At 34.9% G+C, this 13,017-nt stretch overlaps 1 protein-coding gene across 2 annotated transcripts in view; it reads left to right on the top strand.

Annotated features, from left to right (window-relative positions):
- The window catches only part of TMEM65 (transmembrane protein 65), a 62,419-nt gene that overhangs the window by 20,981 nt on the left and 28,421 nt on the right, over positions 1-13,017 (top strand). Inside the window, exon 2 of one of the 2 annotated variants that reach the window (XM_017962290.3) lies at positions 1,346-1,426. The exons of the other annotated variant lie outside the window; for it this stretch is intronic. Coding sequence (XP_017817779.1) covers positions 1,346-1,426 — 81 coding nt within the window. The remainder of the gene's footprint in view (positions 1-1,345; positions 1,427-13,017) is intronic. 2 annotated transcript variants of the gene reach the window in all.

The following is a 13,017-nucleotide window of genomic DNA, read 5'->3' as shown; positions in this document are numbered from 1 at the left end:
AGTACAAGGAATTTAAAACATTTGACTTCTAAGAAAGAGAATCTTGTTCCTTTGATTTTACATTAATTTGTATAGGCAGAAAAAATGTATATTAAATTGTAATGCCCTATTATTTCTCTGGATTTATGCAAATTTCATTAAATAATTCATGTTTTATTATTATAGGCAATCCCTACTTAATATAATTTCTATATGCATGAATCTCAGTAACCATGTTTTAGTCAAATAACACCAGTTCCCGACAACTGAGTTCAAATTTCATTTAGTACAGTATAATAACTTCCAGTAATTGCATAAAGTATAAACTTTGCTGCTAGCTCCTCAGTCCATAAACCACTCTGTAAAAACATATGTACATCATGATCATGATCAATCACATTGCTATTTTTAATAGTCTGTTGGTGATTGGTTACTATATATGTCATTCAGTTCACACACAGACAGCAAAGCATGTAGGTGTGTTTCCTCCTTGTCTCCTAGTGATAACGTGATGTTTTACAAAAATGGATAATCAAAAGGAAATTGACCAAAAAAAGATGGAAGTGCAGCCAAGAAACAAAAGTGAAAATGCTCAAGTGAAATTCCAGTGAAGTGTAAGTGGAGTATAGAAGAAATAGCTGACTGTGGGAATGTTGACACTACTATTGAACTGCTGCCATTTAAGAGACTCCAGATGTACATCCAGAGGAGGTTAGGGAGGGTGAACTTATAGATATAAATGAAGAAAGTGAGGAGGTTGTGGTGAAAAGATGAATACCCTTTCAGGGGAAGTGATCCTGGCAGAAAGTTCACATTAAAGGAACCCTTGGAGATATTTCATGACGTTGAAAATATAAAGGATAAAATGTTATAAACTAATCCAGATTTAGAAAAGTATGTACAGTTTATCAAGGTATAGAAAGATGCTCGCTGCATATTGTAAGTTATATGATGAGAAGTTATATGAGAAGACTAGTACTGTTAAGCCTACTTCTCGTAAGTTTTTTTCAAAGAAAGAACACACTTTATCAGTGTTTCTAATGTTTTAAAGTATACTAAATAAACATTAGTTTTACTATTTTCAAAATTGTCCTTTACATTTATACCTGTCAATAGGAGAGTTTTTCATGTTTTGACAAAAAAATTGAAAGGTCACAGAATAATTACAACTTTTCCCATTGGTTACTAAGACTGCTTTGCACAGCTTAAGCTTGCATTATCAGTTACGTGACCCCACATTACTGTGCAAAGCAAAGACTGCCTGTATACTAGCATGTGGTACTTCTAAGTTTTATATATATTTTAAAGTTTATATATATTATTTATTTTGTTGCTTGAATATATTTTGATTTTAAAATACTTTTAGCATGCAGATATCCCAAACCTGAGATTGCCATTGTGAAGCGTGCGAAGGAAGTATCCTCAGCAGAGACCCCTGATAGTTTTGGTATAGTACAATCTTACAGTGTTGATTGCAAGTAGTGAAGCATCTATTTGGTGGAACTTCTTGCTTGTTTGAAATAGAATGCCTAATTTTTCTGTTTTTGCATTAGTGTTTTTGAGTGTCTGTATGATGGCATAATAACTGCATGCTCAACTAACTGAAGGATTAAATTTATAACTTTAAGAAAAGGCAAAAATGTTTATATTTAATTATATTTAAATAGAATATTTAAAAATTGTTGAAATAACCATAGCAGGTAAAACATAAGAAGCAGCAAAGTCTGTGAATTTCTTTAGGACAAATGAGTAGGAAAAAAGGGCCACACACAGGGAAACCTTCAGAATATATTGCAAAGAGAGACTATATTTTAGATTCAGCCACCATTCAGCTTGATCTCTAACTCAGGTTACATGCTATGGTGATGGTGGAAGAGTGTGTGTGTGTGTGTGTGTGTGTGTGTGAGAGAGAGAGGGGGAGAGAGAGTGTGTAGGGGTATGTTATGAAAGGGAGTGGTGAGAGAGAGAGAAAGATTAAAACAAATATCTCTCTGTTCCTGTTTTATTTATTTCTGATTACTATTTGATTTAGATACTTTGCCTACGAAGTATAACACAGTGTATGAAAGGGAGTCTGAAATATTTTGTGGACCAATTGAAATTTTGTAGGGAGAAGAGTTAAATAAAACTCAGACTGTGTATAGGATGTCAGGCAAAAACAGCAAAAACTAAGCTGTAAGAACTTTAGAGAAATATAGGTGCATAGTGTGTTTACACACACACACACACACACACACACACACAGACATTGATGTATTAGTATATTGTCTGCAAAAATACCCCAGTATACTCTTACTTTGCCACCTCCAATATTAAAAATTTTAAATCTGAGTTTGCATGTAGAAGTTAAACATTTAATGCAAATGTATTTTGAAGAATAAAATGTTAATTTTGAAATATTCTGAAGATATTTTAATTAGCCCTCAAATACTTATTTGATACTTATTCAAATTTATTCAAATAAAGCTCTTATTCTATTAAGAATAAGATACTTATAGATTATGGCACACAGTATCACTAGGAGATCAGGTGCTGCTGAACAATAACTGATAGTAGGACTTACCTGTCAGTGCTCTTGCCTTTTGAGACTCAGTATTTGGTTACATCCCTACTTAAAGTAGTATACTTCTTTATGAATGTTTAGGTGGTACCTCTCGTGAAAGGATCACAAGGACCTGAACTCATTTTTTGTAACATAAAACTAAGACCCCAAGGGCTTGTAACCTGCTGAAGATTTAGTGACTAATTATATATCAGAGTAGGTATTTGTGTTAGGGCTTTTGGGTTTTTAGTTCAGTTCTGTTTTTCACTCTAATACATTTCTTCAGTGTTAGCAGTGAATTAGCCCTAGGCTATGGTATCCAGTTGTTTTGGAACCATGTAATAGTTTCCAGTGGTTCTGAAACCATCCAGCAGAAACCACCTAATACTTCCATTCAAAAAACATTTTATTTGGTAACTATAATGTATCATTTGATTTTTCTCCTGTTTATTTTAACTTCATGTTTTTTTTTTTTTAAATATATCTGAAGGGAATTACATTTTATGAGAGGAGAAAAAAGCAGTTTGGAAAGGATATTAGTATTTTAGCTAATTGCAGTTTTATTTCAAGTACTAATGAATAACCAGTGTTTTGACAATGTTTTATATATGCACATATGATTGATTCTTGGTTCTTCCGTGTTTTTCTATTGAGAATGTATTAACTGAATGAGAAGTAGAATGGGAAAATGAGAATCTGAGTTCTGGACCTAGCTGTGTGTCTTTGAGTAAGTCACTTAACATCTCTGGGCCTAAGTGGCTACATCTTCAAAGTGGAGAATTAAGTCAGTATTTCACAGTGAGTGTGCTTCTGGTATTTGGGCTGGCTAATTCTTCATTATGAAGGACTCTGTTGCGCATTGTAGGAAGTTTAGAATCCTTAATGCTGGTGGTAACATTTCCCAGTCATTATCATATCCCAAACAACCCTGCATATGTAAACCTCTTCTGGGGGGAGGGACCACTTCATATTGAGAACTACTGGCAAGTGGTCTCTAAGAATTCTTTCAGCTTCAACATTCTGTGAAAGAATTCTTATTTGGGGCATGATTGAAAGGGAAGAAGGTAATATATCATACACCGAAAAACCTCTGCTGCTTCTTAGATATGAAACGATTTTATTTTAAAATGAATATATTTTGCATATCTGTGTAGCCCTCCTCACAGATCTACCATTTATGATGTTCCAAAATAAATTATTTTATTCTAGCTTGCCCTAGGCTTTTTCTTTACAGTATTATCCATAGCTATATGATTTTTTAAACTAAAAGTTGTATAGTACCATCTCTATATCTAATAAGTAAAAGCAACAAGATTATTTTTTAAGTTGTACTATTGTTTTAATATCTTAGCCTTTAAAAAAGGAATATCATTGTATATAGTAATTATTTTTTTATCTTTCATAGGCATAAAGGAAGGGAAGGAATATAATTTCTGTGTTTAGAAATATATATAGTTGTTGAAGTACGCAAGTTATTTGTGTAAAACCACAGATCAGTAGTATATCTGATTATCCTAAAAAAAAAAAAAACTACCAGGAAATGCAACAAGAAAAATAAATTATTGGCCAGGCACAGTGGCTCATGCCTGTAATCCCAGCACTTTGGGAGGCCAAGGTGGGTGGATCACCTAAGGTCAGGAGTTTTAGACCAGCCTGACCAACACGGATAAACACCGTCTCTACTAAAAATACAAAATTAGCCAGGTGTGGTGGCGCATGCCTCTAATCCCAGCTACTTGGGAGGCTGAGGCAGGAGAATCGCTTGAACCCGGGAGGTGGAGGTTTCGGTGAGCCAAGATCACGCCATTGCACTCTAGCCTGGGCAACAACAATGAAACTCCATCTCAAAAAAAAAAAAAAGAAAAATTATTGTACCTCTAGTACTTACTATTACTTTAGTCAGAGTTAAATAGTTAATAGGGATGGTGCATTAATATGGTTGATAAAGGTGATGATTAATTGAGTACCATAGTTATCTTCGTGGTTGCTTATGGCCAACTCCTGTCCTCAACTGTTATACCACTGGCCTCCACCAGTCTGAAATTCATTAGTTACTTCTAGGTAACAGGTTGCAGTGAAGTCCCAGGTCGCATGGTAAGTTCCCTGGAAGGTTAACAACATGACAGTTTTAGTTCTTTTATTTACTTATTGGTTTAATTAAAAATATCAATAGTCTTTGGGGGTGCAAGTAGTTTGTAGTTACCTGGATGAATTGTGTAGTGATGAGGTCTGGGCTTTTGGTGTACCTATCACCTGAACAGTGTATGTTGTACCCAATAGGTAATTTTTTGTCTCTCACCTTTCTCTTGCCTCTTCCATACTAAGTCTCCAATTTCCATTACAGTATTAGTTTTTATAAGACATAGTAGAAATTTCTTTTCTACGTAATGTATATGTTGCAGTAATTACTTTTAAATGCTAAATAAAATTACAAGATTACACTCAAATGCCTTTATGGGTTTTACGTAAGACATATATATTTAGAAATAATTAAAAAGTCCTTTTACAATTAAAATTTCTGTTTAAAGAGACAGGTTAATTAAAATCTACTAAATTAAAAGTTAAGGCCGGGCGCGGTGGCTCAAGCCTGTAATCCCAGCACTTTGGGAGGCCGAGACGGGCGGATCATGAGGTCAGGAGATCGAGACCATCCTGGCTAACACGGTGAAACCCCATCTCTACTAAAAATACAAAAACTTAGCCGGGCGTGGCGGCGGGCGCCTGTAGTCCCAGCTACTCGGGAGGCTGAGGCAGGAGAATGGCGTGAACCCGGGAGGCGGAGCTTGCAGTGAGCTGAGATCCGGCCACTGCACTCCAGCCTGGGTGACAGAGCGAGACTCCGTCTCAAAAAAAAAAAAAAAAAAGTTAAGCTTTGCTATTTCTGAAGAGCTTAACTTTAGAAAGCTTAACATTCATTTTTCAATTTTGAATGTCAGGTTTTGTAAGTATATAACTTGACCATATTAATTTGCTTCTTTTTTTAAAAAAAACACTGCCGTGTTGCTTTATAAACCGCTTTTGGTGCATGTTAGACTTGTTGGCATTTGATTTGCTTAAATTATTTTGCTTACAGCATGGTTTGCATTTTAAGTTTGTATTCTTTAATATGTTGTATTTTTATTGTAAATTTTACCTTACCCATTTGAACTTTTGGTTCTATTAAAGGACTAAGCAGTTATTCATAATGTTCAGAATTATGGGTAACTGAGACTCTAGGTCCCCAAATTGTTGCTGAAACTCACTAGTTTAATATCTATTATTTTCATAAATCTTCTAATTAGGCCAGACTGTGATTTGTGTTGCCATGTCTACTTCCTGTACTTTTTTGGGAAAGATATTGGGGTGAGTTTGGAATAAATATTAGGTGGTCAAAGATCAGAAACTGCTTAATTAGACACTTAAAGAATACTGAGTTATTTGTAATAAAGGAATAGTATATGCATTAAACCGTTCCTTTTCTGTCATCTCAGGGTGAAGCTGCTTTGATACTTTTCTTACTAAGTTTATTATAAATGATTTGGATTTTTCCTTTCATTTATGATTTTATATTGCTTTTCACATACGTGATAATAGGCTGAAATATCACATTAAGAATCATGATTTCCATGAAAGCATAATAAAAAAAAAATAGACTAGGAAATAAGACTCTTTGTTTTTCAGATTTTCTTTTATTTCAAGTATGGATTTACGCACCTTTTAAAGTGTGTGCTATAGTTTGGCTCTGTGTCCTCACCCAAATCTCATCTCACATTGTAATCCCCACGTGTCGAGGGAGGGACCTGGTAGGAAGTGATTGGATCATGGGGGCGGTTTCCCCCATGCTGTTCTCATAATAGTGAGGAAGTTCTCACGAGATCTGATGGTTTTAAAAGTGGCAGTTTTCCCTGCATGCCATGTCTCTCCTGCTGCCATGTAAGATATGCCTTGCTTTCCGTTCATCTTCTGCCATGATTGTAAGTTTCCTGAAGGCTTCCCAGCCATGCGGAGCTGCGAGTCAATTAAACCTCCTTTCTTGACAGGGCACAGTAGCTCATGCCTGTACTCCCCAGCACTGTGGGAGGCTGAGGTGGGTGGATCACCAGGTCAGGAGTTCCAGACCAGCCTGACCAACATGGTGAAACCCCATTTCTGCTAAAAAATGTACAAAAATTAGCTAGGCGTGGTGGCATGCGCCTGTAATCCCAACTACTCAGGAGGCTGAGGCAGGAGAATCACTTAAACCCGGGAGGTGGAGGTTGCAGTGAGCCGAGATTGCACCATTGCACTCCAGCCCAGGTGACAGAGCAAGACTCTGTCTCAAAATAAATAAATAAATAAATAAATAAATAAATAACCTCCTGTCTTTATAAATTACCCAGTCTCTGGTAGTAGCTTCATAGCAGTGTAACAATGGATTAATACAGTAATTAAATTTAATGGAACATTCAACAAGAAAATGACAAATTATAGTTTCTATTAAATAATAGAACTCACTCTATATGCCATTAGCCCTGTTTCTGTGTTTCAGCATCACCATTGTTGTAAACATGTTTTGTAATTTTATGATGGAGGCTAAAATGTAGAAACCATAGGTGTTGCACATTTCTTTTACTAAAGTCTATTGATTTTCAATTTAGGATGTACCTCTTAGTAGTGTTAAAAGATAATCTTTAGAGAAATTAAAGTTAGCAGAGTTCATTTGAACAAAGAGACAACTCATGAGTTGGGCAGCTCTCTGAACCATTACTGGTGACAAACCGGCACAGGTTTAGAGAGTTCCTCCCAGCAACACATGGGCAGGCAGTATTTATAGACAGATGGAAGTGCTATACAGAAACAGCTTTTTGTTTACAACTTGGTGTTTTCATTATTTGGACATGTCTGAGCAGTATGCAGCCTGTCATTGGCTGAAAGGTCAGCTCCTATGATAGGCCAAAGCTCAGCTACTTGTTACAAGAAGATACTCTTGAGATAGATTGCAGTTTGTTTACATATGAAATTAGATTGCAGTTTGCTACATATAGAGGCAGCTCTAGGCCAAATTTAATTTAACAATTTCCCCCTTTTGATCAGTCTCTCAATTTCGAGAGTTGGCCAAAAGTTTGGGCATTGACACCATTCTTTGTCACCATCATAACAGACTTGTTTGGTCTCTATGGAATTCACAATTGTTAGTGTCAGGTAAGCTGAACGTTTATGTTCTTTTCATGTTTTTATTATTCTAACCATAGCGAGGCCATTTGACGTGCATTGGATGGCTATGCGTAAGCATTTAATACTCTTGAGAGGATGTGGTGCACCAGGGAGACTATTATCATGGCTATCAGGAGGGTAATACTGAGAGACTGAAGTGTACTTCTTAACAGGAGCTCCTGTCAGTTGAACCAATCAAAATCAAATATACTTGTTTTAACAAAGTAACTTACTTACTGATTTCTGGCAACTGAGTTTCTATCATACCAGATGTATTTATGCAAGTGCAGCAGGAGGTGTTAGCTATTGCATACAGTCTTCTTTGTTCAGACAGCAGAGTCCAAAGCAGTGATACTGTCTGAAGCAATTTTAGCAAGATAATTTGAAGAAGTTTGCTGGGCAGCTATAGCCTTTGCAGTAGAATCAGCTGTAGGAGCTAATGTTTGAGACAAATTTCTAATCATAACCTCATTTACATTTATGCCAAGCCAGGGAAGGAGTATTTTACCAACAAATAAAAATAAAAATGTCCGTTTAGAGTGATTTGCACCTGCTGACAAATTCCCCTTTATTTTATAGTGCAAATTAAGAGGTATAGACCAGTGTTCATTTTCCAGTATGTTATGGAGTGACACTGATACCATTAGAATCCGTAAACCACATTGGTTCCTTATTTTCCACTTATTGATACATGTAGTTACGTACATATATGATTGATAATAAAATCCTCCACAGATAAAAATATATCTTGGAGGTGCTCAACAGGCAGTCCCTTATGGAATGCTTTGTACATTAGAGGTCACTATTAGAGAAGCACTAGCAATATTTGTCTAAGGCTCCATTATTGAATCATTGCAAGGTTGGAGGCTACTGACAAGGAATTAGGGTTACACATTTGCCTACGAACTGTCAAATCGTCTTCCTTTGGTTTTCTTATACAATTTCTGGCCTAATTTAACTGCAAAACCCTCACTATAGGTTTTGCCTACTGTTAGTAGCATGACATATCTAACATTCAATTGCAGAAGCTGTTGGCTATGAAATCTTAATCATCACATTATCTTGCCATTATATAAACAGAAAAGGAACGGAGGCCAAAGAGGAAAAAAGGCACAGGTTTCATAGTGACAGAGAAGTCTTGATCTGTAATCTTCGGAAAGCTGTTCACATCCAAGATGCCATCTGCTTCTGGGTAAAATAAAAAGCTTTACTGGTCAGCCTTACCTTGAGGTCTCTGATTGGTATACAGTCTCAAGAGTCTACAGAGGCCCTCTTAAGTTCAGAGATGTGGATCAAAGACTCGAGACCCTGAAATTTTACTACAGAGAACAACTTGGTATTGTTTCTTCCAACAGAATTCAGGGGTATTCTTTCTATGGTGTCTTTTTCAAAAGACCTAAGCTCCTGGTTCTAGATAGTGAAAGGTCTGATTGTCATCAGTTGGTGGGTCATGGAGGGCTTCTTTTACCTGATGATAATATACTTTGGCATCTTGCATTTAAACCTTTCAATATTGAATCATGTCAATATTATAAGAGTGGTAGATACATGAGGTTCTAATATAAGAGTTTAATAATATAAGAGTGGTAGATACATGAAGTTCTATTATCAGGGACATAGGCCTTCCAGTAACTGTTGTATAAGGTATCAGTCTGTGTTTTCTAGTGGAGTGGATCTGATTGCCATCAATTGGTAATACCTTTGACCAAGGCCATCAAGTCAATTCAGTTAGCTTTGTTTAATGCCATTGTGTTTGTAATACCTTATTCAGTTGTTTTACAACTTGTCTGTTGAAATGAGCTTTGTTTAATGCCATTGTGTTTGTAATACCTTATTGTTTTACAACTTGTCCATTGAAATGAGTACCTGTATTACTGGAGATTTCTCCAGAAATACCCTATAAAGGAAACATATTTTCTAATAACCTTTTAGTTGCTCTTATAGCATTGGCCTTATGTATAATCAGAGAGCTTCTATATAATCATAAAACCTATGTTAAATGTGGTAATTGAATGAAATTCATCTGTAAGTGTTCAAATGATTCATTAGGTGCTAGAAATGTATTACCTGAGGGTTTTTATTATCTTACCAGAATTATGGGTTTGCCAAACCAAACATTAGTTATAAACCACTTTAGCAATCTTAGAACAGTCACTCAAACAGTTTTTCCCCATAATTTGGATCGTTTTATCTCTTCTATGATGAGTCATGGAGTGCAGAGCTTTTAATAATGGAAGCTTTCAGGAGTCAGGAATGACCAGGCAGCTGTCCAGGCTTTCCATGAGCCCATGCTTAACATCGGATTTATATCCTTTTAAATAATAATTTTATTTCTCTAATTCAGGTGCATAGCACTTGTTTATTATATAAGTTATCATAGGTAATTTGACTTGGAATATTATCTCATAGAGTTCATTCAAATTGCATATCTTAACAATTTCAGTACTGGCTGACCTACTGTGAAAATCTGCCAAGGCATTTCCTTAGTATTTAATTAATTCTTGTTCTACTTTATGTTGGGTTAGCAGCTTTATGAACCAATGAGTTTCTTCCTTAGAGTTCTTGGACTCAGTTCAATGGTATGATCTTAAAGTTATCAGAAACTTGTACTTCTCAGAGTTCTTTACATGAATCTCCTTGAAGACGTAACCCTTTAGGCTTATGGTTGCTCAGGAAAGTACAAGAGTAAATAATTAACCAAATATGAATGATAAAACTTAAAATGGCCATGATTAAATATTTGATGAGAGTTCATTACAGTGATGATGCAGTTGACAGGAAAATTTAATGATTTCTGTTGCATATAACATTTGAATATAATAACTAGAATGATGACTGATTGCTTTATACCAGAACTATCAGATTGCTATGAATTTCATACAGTTTCTGAAACACATCAATACAAAAGAAACTAAAAGTTTAGCATTACTTATTTGGCAATACTTTTCATATAATTTAATATGTCAAATAAGCCCAGTTAGTTTAATATCTGTCTTTTTATATGAGGAAAAACATTGTTTTTAATGCTTCTCCTTATATAGGAGACGTTTCAAGGGCTTGCCTGGAAAATCAAAGATGAGGTCAAGAAAAATACTAAGAATCTAATTTTGGGAAATGTGTCAAAAATATCAAATGTTTAAAATACGTGATTAAAATAGTGTCACAGGTCACTGTGAACAGTAGTCATTCATTTAACAAAAGTGAAAATTACAAGACTTCAAAGGTAAACACAGAAAGTTACATAGTTGTAGAGAGAACCCTTAGCTCTAAATTTTAATAGAGAAGATTTTGTTTTCTTAAGTGGTCAGACACCTAATAAAAGCAACATGGACCGCAGGAAATTACTTTGGTAAAACACAGAATCTTTGTTTCCTGGATCAATTACCTAAACGGTAAAGAAAAACTTTTCACAATTTCCTATTAAAAGTAGACCAGTAGTCCAAGAAATTCTTACTGTTTTAATATAGGGGACCAAATTCTAGTTTTGTATTAGTATACTTTTGATATTAATGCTCAGTTTTTAGAAAAACTTGTAAATAATTCCCTTCTAATCTTAGCTGGCTTTGTCACACATAAAATTCTTTTTCCAAGATTTATCCTTTGCAAACCTACAACTTTCTTCTGCATTTAGATTTTGTTTTATACTTTTCCTGTTTTCATCTTGGGACGACCATTCATTCTACTTTCAAACAAAAATTACGTTTTCCCTTAATGAAGCAAAACATCCTCATACTTTATAGCTTTTGCTTACCAAAATCATGTATTATTCTTTTATACTTTATATAAAATTATTTCTCTTATTTCTAGTAATTTTAGTAATTTATGTATTAATTAGAATTCTGAACTCTTAATGACCTTAATTTCCAAAGGACACTAGGAAGCAAGTAATTGTGAACTATTTGTCACACCAGCCATCTGAAGATTTGCAAATCTATGAATCATAATATCTGGAAGCATGTACTTTCTCAAAGCACAGTTTGTCAGTGTGGGGCAGAGCATGTTTACTAATGGCCCCAAGTATCTTTAGTCTCTGTAATAAGAAACTGTAGAAGAAGCAAAATGTTATCTATATTCTTTGGATTTTTGGCTAGGCCTATTGTTTGTGCACATTATTCTCAGCCTCAAGTTTCCATTCTTGATGATAAGAATGTTAAAACCTTCTGGTACAGGGAAGGCATCGTTCACTTGGGACTTTTATCTTACCTCTATTTAACTCACTCGTTTTTAATAATTATTCTTGGATTACTTAGCAAGATGGGACATCAAACAGCTAGTCATCATCTTAAATTACTTTTCTTGCTGATGAATTTTGTAATGTAGAGATAACATAAGTTTATTTTACCAGTAAACCTAGGTAGGAAAAGTCATGTATCTGTGTTAATTTTAATGTTAACAACTGTGAAGATATGTCTGTTTTAATCAAACCAATAATATTCTTATTTGCCAAAGATTACCCAAGTTATGTGAACTTCAAAAATCATTTGGGTCATTTCCTATTTTTCTGAGCAAATACTTCATTTATATAAGTGCTTATTTTTCTTCAAGTCAATTAAATAGCATTCTTATACAATTTGACAATATAAGAAAGTAGAAAATATCACACATATGTAAATATACATCATAGATGCAGACATACATAAAGATATAAACAGAAACAGATCTTACACCTTTCATTTAAAACTTTTAGCCATGTTCCACGTACAATAATACAATAATCATGAATGATTATTAAAGAATACCTGGATCCAAATTGTTTTTCTGGCCAGCGGAGTAATATTTCCTGCCCAGATAGCTACAGCTTTTGAATGATATTTGTGAAAAAGACTTTAAGATGTTTTTACTTGCCTTCTGTAAAGAACCTTTTAAAGAGGCCATCTTTGATTTATCTTTTAAATGCCTCTGCTTGCCAGTTAAAGAATGCATCCCATTGCTTTTGTGACATTGGGATCCTTTCTTTTCTGATACACCTCACAAGTCAGCAATTTAATCTAGGTTATAACTTCCCTATTGTGGTCACTGTAATTCTAAGTTGTCCTCAGTAAGATTAAGGACTTTTGTTTGTTTGTTTGTTTGTTTTCAAAAATACACACGTTCTGGGCCTGTAATTCTTTATAAAGTTAGCCAGTGTCCCAGAAGGTGGAGTCCCAGGCTCTTTAGATTTAGGGGAAAGCACTTTGAAAAGGTACCTACCTGAGTCCAACAACTGGATCCAATCCAGTCCAATCCTGAACCCCATCTAGTAAAAAATGCTCAAATAAAGTCAGCAAGCTCAAAACTCAAATTCATGCTGCTCTAATCAGAGGGCTCAATGTGCACAATGGGTT

The sequence above is a fragment of the Papio anubis genome, chromosome 8, assembly GCF_008728515.1.
Source record: "Papio anubis isolate 15944 chromosome 8, Panubis1.0, whole genome shotgun sequence".
Taxonomy (NCBI): domain Eukaryota; kingdom Metazoa; phylum Chordata; class Mammalia; order Primates; family Cercopithecidae; genus Papio; species Papio anubis.
This window is presented reverse-complemented; position numbering and strand designations above follow the sequence as displayed.